The 13,209-nt window shown below is 46.0% G+C and overlaps 1 protein-coding gene across 2 annotated transcripts in view; it reads left to right on the top strand.

Annotated features, from left to right (window-relative positions):
* Positions 1-13,209, top strand: part of LOXHD1 (lipoxygenase homology PLAT domains 1) — a 201,798-nt gene that overhangs the window by 166,551 nt on the left and 22,038 nt on the right. For both annotated transcript variants that reach the window (XM_060029542.1, XM_060029541.1), the window contains 3 exons: positions 2,986-3,103; positions 4,027-4,201; positions 5,770-5,955. In XM_060029542.1, the coding sequence (XP_059885525.1) occupies positions 2,986-3,103; positions 4,027-4,201; positions 5,770-5,955 (479 nt within the window). The remainder of the gene's footprint in view (positions 1-2,985; positions 3,104-4,026; positions 4,202-5,769; positions 5,956-13,209) is intronic.

Genomic DNA, 13,209 nt, shown 5'->3' with positions numbered 1-13,209 from the left:
CTGAGAATGGAAAGGGCCCGTCTTTGGGGACTTCCTGGGCAGGGGAGCTGGTGGGGAGGCTCCTGGAGTTGGTCAGGCTTGGAGGGAGGTCTCAGGGCTGAGTGGGAATGGTGGTAGTCTGAGAGAAGAGGCAAGCGGGCTGAGTTGCAGGGACCGGTGCCTTTGAAAGATCAGGCAGTTGGGAAGTCCTAGCACCCGCTGCTGGGTGACCCCTCTTGACACATCATCTTCAACTCAGAGGCTGCCCTTTAAAAGGACACTGGAAGGTTCGAACATGTGCTGGGCCTGATCATGGCATTTGAGGATGGTAGAGATTTAGAATCTGTTTGAGATTTCTTTAACTTTGATCTACTCTCAAACCAGGGCAAGGATGCTCATGAGATATGGAGGCAGACGGGTTGATGCAGCTCCCTGCTGCACAGCAAGTTCAATGATCTTATCGGTCCCTGAGGAGCCCGGTTCAGAGGAGCCAGGGCCTGTGGGCTCTGCCTTTTACCCCTCAGTTACATCAGCACCTGTGGACACCTACACCACCGCTGAGGCAGTCCTGCTGCTACTCACCAATGCCTGGAGTTCTCTCTGTGCTGGGTCTCTCATCTGCGCCCCCTACAGTCCCGAAGTGCACATTCTTGCCACTTGGGTCTGTATTAGTTTCCCGAGGTTATGATAAAAATTTACTACAAACCTAGTGGCTTAAAACAACGCAAACTTATTCTCTAACATTGTGCTGATGAGCACTTCAGGCCTGGCGAACAGAGGTCTGGTGGCTACTGCAAGGGCCTGGGGAAGGGAGACAGTAGAGGCACTGAGGTTGGCCAAACTGTTGACAATTAAACAATCGGCTCTTGGGACAGAGCTGGGACCAACTTATTAAGGGTTGGCCAATGCTGTCCTTAGAGGGACAGAGCTGCCCCCAGTTGCTGTGGGATGCAGCATGGGCTAGATGGCCACTGGTACTGGAAGGAGCTGGGTCTAACATGAAGCTACAGGTGAGCCTCTGATCCCAGCCAACTCCAGGAGCCTCAGCCCTACCTCTGAGATGCACAGAGGCAAAGTGCCTGAGCAGCTGCCCCAGGGAGGCTAGCTTTGAGCCCCATAACCTTCTTCCCTATCTTCCAGCCACCCCCTCCCCAGGCTCCCTACCCATACATCTTCCCCAGCTTCTTAACAATGTCTAAAACTTTTCCATTAAATACTGGCCCTTCCAGCCTAAGGCTTCGGGTTTGGTTAGCCTGAGGCTGTCCTCCGTCACAGAGACTGGTGAGTGAGTGGGCGCTAGGCCGTTTCCCAAGGACAGCCTTTGATGGGGTGGAGAACAGAAAGAAGGGCTGACAGGAAGGGAGTGAGGGGCGGCTAAAGCTGCTGAGCTCCTTCAGGTGGATGAGCAGGACAAAGCCAGGGCCACTTCGGCAGCCCCATCCTTCTGAGCCAGAGGCAAGGGGACCTGACTCAGAGGCTGACCACTTCTCCAGGGGGGACCCTCAGTGTGTGGCTCTCTCTCGTGTCAACTGGGATGTCTTGAGGGGCTTGGAGCAGCAGGAAAAATGTGGCTGGTGAGCTGTGGAGGAATGAAGGGCCAATGAGGGGCTTTCCTTTCAGATGCAGGCCTTTTACCCTGAGGAGAGGAGTCTATCCAGGTGTAATTGGGGTTTAGCCTTTAATGGAGGGTGAGGGGGCAACTGTAACCCAGTCTTTGGTTTTCTAAAAGAAAAGCTTATTTCTCTCTCCCTTTTTCCTTACACCTGCCCCACCATAAAATCTCCATAAAAGCGAGATATTTGGCTAAATTCAAAGGGTGAAAATTAAAAAAAAAAATACAAAGCACAGATTTCTAGAGTTCCTTTATTCTGCAAAATTATACACTGACAAGAGTAAGGAATCAATGAGTTGAAAGATTATTTGAGAGAATCTCCACTATGTGAGATGAGCTTGACAGGGGAGTTTGTGAGCACCGCCTTCCGGTTCCCACGTGACCAGAGGGACAGACAGTTTAAACTAGAGCAGGAGGGATTTAGGGCAGACTTCTGGGAGAGTGTTTTTACGTCTAATAATCATAAAGTGCACATAAGCAAGTTATCAAAGGGATTAGGCCTCTTGAAGACGAGGGGTAGTGAGTTCTGAGTTTGCAGCATTTGCAGTCCCAGCTCCCACTGGCTGTGGCCTCTGTTTTTAAAAGTACGTTTTGTTCAAGGAAGCGTAAAATTGCCATGCAGTGTCATATCTTCAGTGATACCTGCGTTACCCCCAGGGGCTTAACAGCAGCAGCATCTGGGATCAGTGAGCAGTCGAGCAATGTCAGCACTGATGGTCACATTTTGCATGCAGCACTCTGGGAAGAGCAGTAAGAAATAAAGATAGAGTGTCTCTGAGATGATGTGGTCATTCGGTAGCAAAATAGTAATAGCAACAAAAGCAATGTTAACTGCCATTTTACAGTTATTACTAGTATTTCCCAACCTAGGGCCACTGCCTTCAGTTATGCATATTCTGTACAGAAAAATGTGAACAACACTATCTAGAGTTGTGCAGTGCACAACTTGCCCCACCATTCGTGGCAGCCCGTCACTCATAGAGTCTCATTTAAAATCTTGCAGGTATGGATTTTTTTTTCACATTTTAAGTTGATTTCACATCCATTTGGTCCTCATGACAGTTTTATGAGATTGCCGGGCCAGTGTCATTTTCCCTAGACTACAGATGAGGAAACCAAGTCCCAGAGAGGAGCTGGGACTGTTCCATGTGGTTAGCAGAATGAGATTAAGACCCAGAACTGGTACCTCTTGAATCAGGACCGTATCTACCAGCAACTCACTTAACCCAGTCTTTTGGGAACACATCTGGGTTGCAAGAGACAGGCTAGTGGGGAGTCACAGGGAGCTGAGAGGCCTCTTCTTCTCTCCTTACCCTGAATCTGGTCTCTGGCATGGCCTCGCCCTCTCACCACGGCCAGCCTCCCTTCTTCATGCCCCTCCTCTCCACCCCCAGATTTGAGCGAGAGCAGAATGACACCTTCATCATGGAGATTCTGGACATCGCCCCGTTCACCAAGATGCGGATCCGAATTGATGGCCTGGGCAGCCGGCCCGAGTGGTTCCTGGAGAGGGTAACATGGCTGGACCCTCACCCTCCCTTCCACCCACTGCCCACCCGTTCTTCCTGCTCCTTTGGGCTGTCAATGGGCCTTGTTAAAGTGCAAATGTCACCTTAAAGGGTTGTTATGCAGACCTGGCCCAGATAATCAATACGCCCTTTGGTGTGAATTAATCAGAGAACCTAGTTTTATTTATTTGAGTCCAGTCAAAACTGAATCAGCTGCCAGGGAATACAGCCTGCCCTGTCGACAGAGACAGGGTGTGGGCTTCCTGGAGGAAGCGAGTTGGGAGGGGTGAGAGGGGAGCAGGAGCTGGGGCGGCAAGGCTCCAATGGTGGGAACATTAGGCAGACGGCAAGGAGGCTTCCGGTGCCCCTGCGATCACGGTTAGCTGGCTGCCTCTTCTTCCATCTTGGGCCAATGCTCCCCTGTGAGTCATCCTCTCATCCCTCATCCATCAAAGGCCATCGGTCCCAAGTCCCCTCAGGCTCTGCTCCCCTGTCCAGCCTTTAGCAGATTTTTCTTGAGCCAACAGTAGGGTGCTCCCACCAAGGACAATCTGGCGAGCGTGGGTACACAGTTCCGGGGTCTATGGCTGACAGTGGTTTGGTTGGTCTGTTTTTCTGTCATTCATTCAGCAAACATTTCTCATGCACAGTGATGGGCACCTCTCGGAAATATATTTAGACGAATTGCCCATTTCCAACTCCCCAAGTGAGGGTAGTCATGGCAGGGGCTTCAGACCCTGTGCCAGGCCCGCGGGGCAGGGTCTTTTCCTGGAGAGGACCCTTTCCTCATTCCTCGAGTCTAAATCAGAAGAACTTGTCTCAGGCCTGGGATCATGGGTCCCGGGGATCCAGATGAGGGGGCTGCATAGCGGGTGGGCAGCTGGCAGAGGTGAGGGAGGTCTTCCCATGCTGGCCTCTCTCCCCCAGATCCTCCTGAAGAACATGAACACTGGAGACCTGACCATGTTCTACTATGGAGACTGGCTGTCCCAGCGGAAGGGCAAGAAGACCCTGGTGTGTGAGATGTGTGCCGTCATCGACGGGGAGGAGATGATGGAGTGGACTTCCTATACCGTCTCAGTGAAGACCAGTGACATCCGGGGTGAGTCAGTGGGTCCCTCCCTTCTCCTATACCCACCTGCCACTAACCCTGCCCCTCCTTACATTCTGGCTCAGGTCCTGGGCTCCGGTCAAGACATTTTTCTCTGGATGGCCTTCCAAAAGTTAGTCAGGCCAGCTCCTTTCCACAGTGTGCCACCTTCTGCCTGAACAAAGTACTCCTCCCAGTGACTGACTCGGCCCTGTCCTTCCTGCCTCAGGGAAGTGAGGGAGAACGTTACCAGGCCGTATGGTCAGCACTTCTGAAAACGGTGCAGGAGATTAGCTCAGAGGCCCTCTGTCCTCCTGCTGCCTCCTGACACCCCTCACCCAGGTGCCATGCATCTTGGATGCCCCTGGGTTCCTTCCCACATCCCTGTGCTTGGCCGCCATCTGCTGTGTGCCAGCTTTGGCCTGGGGTCTTAGGATGGGATAAGTCCCTGAGCCCGTGTGTGACTGACATTCGAGGGCAGCAAAGACAGTGAGGCTGTGACAGAAGTTGGCACAGGTGCTGGGAACCCAGAGGAGGGCACCTTACCCAGCCTGAGATCAGAGGCAAGGGTCATGGAACTGCTTCCCAGAGGTGGTGCCAAAGTCTGGCCCATAAAGACAAACAGAAGCCGGTGAGGCAGAGGGGACAGCAGAGGAGGGGCCTTCCAAGCAAAAGTACAAGTGTGCTCAAAGGCCAGCAGCTGAGAGGAAAGCAATGCCTCCTGCCTCCCCTCCCCTATACCAAGCCTGTTCCCCAGCAGCTGGTGCAAGGAATCTGGCAAACTCACTCACACTACTTATAAATGGCTGGTGAGAGAGCCCCTTGTTGGCCCTGGTAGCTTACATTTCAACAGAGAAGCATTCAGCCAAAGAAATGCAGCATCTCCGGCATACATGATGGGTCAGGACAGCTGGCAAAGTTTTTTTGGCACCTCCCTTCTTCCTTTCCTCCTCAGAGTGAAGCCTTCACTCTCTTCGCTTAAAGTTCCAAGTGTTCACAGTTTTCGAGTCCCTCATCCCTTCATGATGTGCTCTCAGAAAACAATAACTACATTTTTAACCACAGGGTGTGTATCTGAAAATCTTCAAGGAGTGACCTCTCCCAGAAGCCTTTTCTTTTCAGCTGGGGTCAATACCTCTATTTGGCTTAAGCAAATGATGTGAAGCTCTAGTGTAGAATGTCAACCAGAGGCAGATTTGGGAACAAGGAACTTTCACATTTTACAGGAGGGAGTTTATTTCTAAACTGTAAAGCCAGTCTACACGGCACATGTTTAAGTATGGGTGTATTTCCCCCAAACTAGGTGAGTTCTTGTACCAAACCATTCATACTTGGTAACCAGGATCCCAGTTAACCCAACAGCATTTATAAGCCACAGAGGTGAGACGAAGGATAGAGTTGTAGACCTGGGAGCCCTATGACACTGACCAGCCCTTTCCGACCTCACCCCTGGCCTCGATGACTCTGAACTTGCCCATGTGCCCCCCTGGCTCCTCCCAGGATCCCGAGAGTGAGGCCAGAACAAGAGAGCTATGATTCACAAAGTCCAGCACCCAGAGCCCTTGTCTTGTGCACCCCAGGAGCGGGCACCGATGCCAATGTGTTCATCATCATCTTTGGGGAGAATGGGGACAGCGGGACCCTGGCCCTGAAGCAGTCTGCCAACTGGAACAAGTTCGAGCGGAACAGCACCGACACGTTCAACTTTTCCGACATGCTGAGCCTGGGCCACCTCTGCAAGCTGAGGGTCTGGCATGACAACAAAGGTAGCTCAGGCTCAAGGTCAGGGTGGGAGGGAGGGCAGGCCTCAGCTCTCCACCTGAGCCCCACCCCATCTCCCTGGCAGCACGTGGATCCTTCTACCCCAGGGTGACAGGGAACCGAAAGCAGTTGATTGCCACCATTTTTTTTTAATTTATTTATTTTTGGCTGCGTTGGGTCTTTGTTGCTGAGCGCAGGCTTTCTCTAGTTGCGGCGAATAGGGGCTACTCTTCATTGGAGTGCGCAGGCTTCTCATTGCAGTGGCTTATGTTGTTGCAGAGCACAGGCTCTAGGCACGCGGGCTTCAGTAGTTGTGCCACGTGGGCTCAGTAGTTGTGGCTCGTGGGCTCTAGAGCGCAGGCTTAGTAGTTGTGGCGCACGGGCTTAGTTGCTCCGCGGCATGTGGGATCTTCCCGGACCAGGGCTTGAACCTGTTTCCCCTGCACTGGCAGGCGGATTCTTAACCACTGCGCCACCAGGGAGGCCCGATTGCCACCATTCTGACCGTTCCATCAGTTAGAACAGCCAATGGTTCTGGGCAAATTTTAGTTCCTCCTGTTTCCCCCTGCCCTTCGGGTTGTTGAGTAGCTCTTAATTTTCTGTTATGTTGGGGCATTAATTCTACTTAGTTCAGATATAAAAATTAAGAAAAGAAGGGCTACATCACCAAATTCTCTTCCCATGGATTTTCTATAAAGGATTATGTTTGTTTATTTATAATAGCTAGTCTAAAATTAGTCAAATTCACTTATAAATATGAATGATGGGATAGACTATAAGCCAAGCAAGACATTTATTTTTAACTTCAAAATACCTAAGGAATACTTTATCATATCTGTAATTGTGCTGAATTTTTTCATTATCCTTTTGTTGTCTTCAGGCCACTCTGAACACTTTTTTCTGGCTTTGGGTCTTTATGTTACACATTATATAATTAGAAAAGAGTTGTTAAATACTAAATTTCACCTCCTTGAGACACATTACTTTCTTAATTTGTGTGTTCTAACTCACCCTCTTGTCTTCCATTGAAACTGGCCTCAACAAAGCTATTCACTCAAATCCTTCTCCAGTCTTTCCTGAGTTTCCCCCATGAGTGGCCCAGAGGCGTCCTGAGTGTTGTATTTGTCCTTACTTCTTCCAAATCCTGACAGAGGACCAATATGTCTGTCATGGTATCCGATGAAGCCCAACTTGGCAGCTTTAACATGGGTTAAACAGTAAAATTTTTTCAATAACATGGGATAAGCTCTTATTAAGCACAGAGAAAATACTCAGTCTTCAGAGCAATAATCTAATGAAGATTTGCACAGCCCTCAGTTTTCAAATCTCAGTGTACGCATGCAGTCATTCATTGAGCGAACATTTACAGCATTCACTATGGTCCTAGTGCTCTCTTAAATATGAAAGATACAAACATTTGACCCTTACAACAATCTTGTGAATTCCTGCAACAAAAGCACTGAATTATCTCTCTTTTCTACAACCAAGAAATATTGAGGCCCTGCGAAGTTTGAACAACTTACTCAGAATCACACAGAAAGAAAGAGACACAGCCAAAACTCAAATTCAGGTCTTCTGATGCCTGTTCTGGGATACCAGCCCATCCTGCCAGTTCCATTCTGCACCCTCACCAGCCACTGTGCCAACAGGTCAAAAAAGAAGAGGAGGAGATGAGGACAGCTTCTTCTACCTCCCTTCTCCCCCATACATATTTATTGTCAGGGTACAGGGGGAGGATGACTTCTCCAGAAAAGTGGAAGGGGATGCTTATTCCTCTCCTGTTCATTCAGTGTCATTATACGTCTATGGAAAGAAACATACTTGCAAAATATTCTCAAAATATCCCTAATGAATCTCTACTCTTTCCCAATAAGGAAACAAAACAAAGATCCCTGAATTCTTTCTCACTCTCTCATCATCCATTATGATTGTTTTAGAACTAGTAGAAGGTTGGCCAGTGGTCGAAAGTCTGGCTTAACAACAAGAGCCGAATTATTAAGATCATCTCCTGCCCCAGACAGTTCATAAGATCAAGATGAGCCGCTGCCCACGCCATGCCACAGATGGATCACTTAGTCAAGACAATCACTTCAGTGTTTGAGCAAGATACCAGGGGCTCAGTAAAAGCGCTGAGCCCCAATGTGTGTGTCACCACAAGCCTAATTAGAGTGTTTCGACAGACCAGATTGATGAGGGTGGGTGGGGATGGGGTTTGTCTACCCTAATATCCATGCATACAGTTTCCTGTTGCAGTGTCCATGCCAGAGGCAAACCATAGTTTAGGAAGTATATTCCTGGGAAGTGTGCCCCTGTCCTAATCAGAAAGAAGTACATTTTATCTCTGGACTGCCAACACACCCTGGCAAGGCATTACTCTTGAGATCAGGGGCCACGGCTCATTCATATTTATTTTCATAACTGCCTACAAAGGTGCCTGTGGCACAGTGGAGACTCACTAAATCTTAGCTTAGTTGAGACTCCACCCCCTCCCCCACTCCCAGGACAGAGCTGAGAAATACCAGGGCCTTTAATTCTGTTCTTCCACAGCCCCTATCTCAGAAGCAACAGAGAAGCAAAGGGACTAGAACCTTGAGAAGGAAGAAATATTATTCCCAGCCAGTCTGAACAATCCCCTTAGGGTTCAACCACATGATGGGATCAGAGGTCAAGGGGCTCCCTGATCACTTCCTGGTCAGGTCAGAGAACTGGGCAGGGTAGAACTTCATGTAGACCATGATGACCTCCATCCCCTTTCCAAGAAGGGAAGACAGTGTCAGGGCCATTTTTAATATGAAGGTTTCACTCACAGGGTTGTGAGGGTGGAGGGGATGACCAGAAAGACTGAGGATGCCCGTGTTAAATACCACAGTTCTGGGTAAACACGCTATAGCCTTTGGAGCTGTGTAGCTGTCCAGGGTACTGACTTCTCTCTGGCGTCTCTCAATTCTGGACTCTGCCACCTGTTTCTAGGGTTCCCACTTTTGAGGCTGACTATTTTCAGACTGGACTGTTATAGACTTCCCTCAGCTTGCCAAAATGGTTCAACTTACCATACGTCTCATCCTCAGTTCACAGCAATAAAAGACAGATAATTGCTGATCCAAGATCAAAGTTCATCTCTGTTTCCTGTCTTCAAAGGCTGCTGTCTTCAACTCCATCTTATCTAACTCCACCTGACTAAATATCTGAAACCCTACTGGTTCTTTGTTCCTTGGATGACTTCTCCTGTTGCTACCACACCTTCAAGTCTGCCTTCTCCTTCCATCCCCATCTGTTTCTCATCACAGACTTTCCAGAGTCCTCTTAGGCATTCCTGCTCCGTGTGGTATCCCTCCTTCCAAACTACCTAGGAAAGCAAAGGCACACATATTTCAGAAAAATGTTCCAGAGAGTCAAGCAGTAGCATTCCAGGAGTCAGGGATAATGTTTGCCTGTAGTGATGCCTATGTTTCCCCCTTTCTTGTTTTTCTCCTCCTACCTGACATGTCCTCTTCCCAGACAACATGAGCCTTTCAGTTCCTCTACTACTGTAGTCCTAATGATTCCTAACAAGTCCTAACAAGTTTTTATATTGATTTCAGTCAATAAATCAAATGTAACCAATTCTCATTATCCACAATAGTTTTGCACTCTAAAGTTGCTGCAAACACTGAACCACTGCTCCTAGGGAAAATACAAGATTAGGTTCCTGCAGGCCTCTGGTCACAGCATTTTCATCAACCAGTCAATACATAACTTTGTTTTATGTGTGTTCCTGTTTAAAGACACCTCATCTAATATATATTCTTGATTAATTTTTTTAACATCTTTATTGGAGTATAATTGCTTTACAATGGTGTGTTAGTTTCTGCTTTATAACAAAGTGAATCAGTTATACATATACATATGTTCCCATATCTCTTCCCTGTTGCATCTCCCTCCCTCCCACCCTCCCTATCCCACCCCTCTAGGTGGTCACAAACCACCTAGCTGATCTCCCTGTGCTATGTGGCTGCTTCCCACTAGCTATCTATTTTACGTTTCGTAGTCCATGCCACTCTCTCACTTTGTCACAGCTTACCCTCCCCCCTCCCCATATCCTCAAGTCCATGCTCTAGTAGGTCTGTGTCTTTATTCCCGTCTTACCCCTAGGTTCTTCATGACGTTTTTTTTTTTCTTAGATTCCATATATATGTGTTAGCATACGGTATTTGTTTTTCTCCTTCTGACTTACTTCACTCTGTATGATAGACTCTAGGTCTATCCACCTCACTACAAATATCTCAATTTCGTTTCTTTTTATGGCTGAGTAATATTCCATTGTATATATGTGTCACATCTTCTTTATCCATTCTTCTGTTGATGGACACTTAGGTTGCTTCCATGTCCTGGCTATTGTAAATAGAGATGCGATGAACATTTTGGTACATGACTCTTTTTGAATTATGGTTTTCTCAGGGTATATGCCCAGTAGTAGGATTGATGCATCGTATGGTAGTTCTATTTGTAGTTTTTTAAGGAACCTCCATACTGTTCTCCATAGTGGCTGTATCAATTCACATTCCCACCAACAGTGCAAGAGGGTTCCCTTTTCTCCACACCCTCTCCAGCATTTACTGTTTGTAGATTTTTTGATGATGGCCATTCTGACTGGTGTGAGGTGATACCTCACTGAAGTTTTGATTTGCATTTCTCTAATGATTAGTGATGCTGAACATCCTTTCATGTGTTTGTTAGACATCTGTACATCTTCTTTGGAGAAATGTCTATTTAGGTCTTCTGCCCATTTTTGGATTGGGTTGTTTGTTTTTTTGTTATTGAGCTGCATGAGCTGCTTGTAAATTTTGGAGATTAATCCTTTGTTTGTTGATTCATTTGCAAATATTTTCTCCCATTCTGAGGGTTGTCTTTTGGTCTTGTTTATGGTTTCCTTTGCTGTGCAAAAGCTTTTAAGATTCATTAGGTCCCATTTGTTATTTTTGTTTTTATTTCCATTTCTCTAGGAGTTCTTGATTTATTAACAGTGAACTCATGGTCATCAAGACTATAACTCATGCCTAAAGGAACATTAAGTGACAAATCTATTTTCTTTGTAAGGCACATCACAGCCTTGTTGCACTTAGAAACACTAGACAGCTCTCTAGCACTATGCTTGGGGGACATTTAAAACAGCAAAATTACCAACAAAAAGCATAAAAATGTAAAAATAAAAAACCATAGTACTAAATAGACCAAACAAAGGACACTTATTCATAGTGTGAGAGCTAAAACAAGGAGGCAGAGCACCGTCTTGTTTAACCTCAGCTGGCAACATGTGCATCAGACAGCTCAAATTTTTTTTTACCACTCTGCACATGTCCATGAATAACTGTGAAAACACTGTGAGTATTGATTTTAGGGTTACAAATAAATTTTAGCAAGTAGGTTAATTTGTAAATATGCATAATACACAAATAATAAGGTTCAACTGGATCTATCTTTGAAAAGGTGATATTTAAGCTAAGACCTGAAGTATTGATAGGAATAGACATTTGGTTAGGTGTGGTGTTTACCAAAAATGAAGCATGTTTGAGGCAGAATGAATAGAAAACATAAAAGTCCTGAAATATAAAAAATATTGATATGTTCCAGAAATGAAAGAAGAGTTCAGAATGACTACAAAATAGGGAACGGGGTTGGGAGCCAGAAACTAGACTGGAATCAGGCTGTGCAAGTTATTATAAGCCATGTCAAGGATTGGGTCTTTATCCTAATTGTCCTGAGAAGCCATCAAAGGATCTCAGAACAGTAGTCACATGGGGAAGATTACCATAGTATCTGTGGGGGATAGGTTAAATGGAAAAGAAAACAAACTTCAAAAGACTGGCTAAGAGATGATGGGAGATAATGATGCTTTGCACAATGATGGTAGCAGTGGGGAATGGAGAAAATGTAGAAAGATTTGAGAAATATTTAAGGCAGAAAGCTTATTAAAGGTCTGGCTAAGAAGGAGACTTGAGCAAGAATGGTGAGGATGCTTGAGGAGTTTCTTCATCTTGATATGTTTAATTTAAAGGTCTGGAAGACATCTAAGAGGTGATAGCTAGTAACAGTGGGGTCTGGAGCTCAGGAGGAAAACTAGCTGGGAGATACTGATCTAAGAGTTGTTAGTACAGAGACATTACTGAAGCCATGAGAGTGATAAGAGCATTTGTGGAGGAAGTGCAGCTTGAGAAAAACAAAAGTGGCCGAGAGCAGATTCCTGAGAATTCTAACCTGAGGTTAGATAATAGAAGGGAAGGAAGAGGAGAAGGAGGAAGAAAAGAGGAGGAAAATGGATTGCCTTAACATTTTTTTACTTCCAAAGGGGAATGTGTCTGGGGAGATGGACCCTGTCTGAGGAACTATGTAATGTTGAGGATCGTTCACTGGTCATGAAATCCCAAGAAGTGGTGTGTTGGTTCATGATGCCATAGTTTCCTGGGCATAAATTTAATAAAGGAAATATGAAAACACATTTGTTTTCAAATAGCAAAGCAATTTAAACTATTGAAAATGTTTATTTCTCCCTAGCAAATTCCCAGAATCCCTTGATGAGAAATTTTTTTATGCAGCCAAACATTTAAATCACTGTAACAAGGGAAAAGGAGGGGGAAGATAAAGAGCCTTCTGTCATTTATGGATTCATGTTTATAAGACAAAAATGTTCATCACTGCCTCTTAAGTACTCCTCCCCCCACACACACACAAATTGTCAGGGAAACTTTCTCACCTAGCTTCACCCTCTCTGTTTTCTTGTCCTTTTTATAAAGTGGAATTGCCTTTTTATTCCTGACTGTTCCAGTCCATCCAGTGAATGGCGTGGTACACATGAATTTGCAACAATGAGAAATCTCTAAGATGAACTTCCATTAAAAAGGTTTTCTCTTTTCTTCACTCTCTTCTCTTTCCTAGCTCTCTGAACTTCGAGGCCAGCCCTTGTTTAAATTTTACGTGGCATGAAATAACTTACATCTTTGGCCAAGCTAACAGTTATTCATAAATAGATACCTAAGAGATGAGTTTTCACCTGAAATTCTCTTCCCCTGATAAATTCTAATGCATCCTTCAAACTCCAGATTAACTACCACTTTTTACATGAAATGAAATTAGATGCTCCTTACTCGATGCTCCCGAACTGTTCTGTTTATAACTCTATTCATAGCGCTTACTGTGCTGAATTGTAATTGCCTTGCCAATTACGACTGGCAGATTTTGAATCTCTAAACAGTAGGTCTCTAACTTGTTTGATTCAACTTTGA

Source organism: Delphinus delphis, chromosome 13 (genome assembly GCF_949987515.2).
Source record: "Delphinus delphis chromosome 13, mDelDel1.2, whole genome shotgun sequence".
In the NCBI taxonomy this organism is placed as follows: Eukaryota; Metazoa; Chordata; class Mammalia; order Artiodactyla; family Delphinidae; genus Delphinus; species Delphinus delphis.
This window is presented reverse-complemented; position numbering and strand designations above follow the sequence as displayed.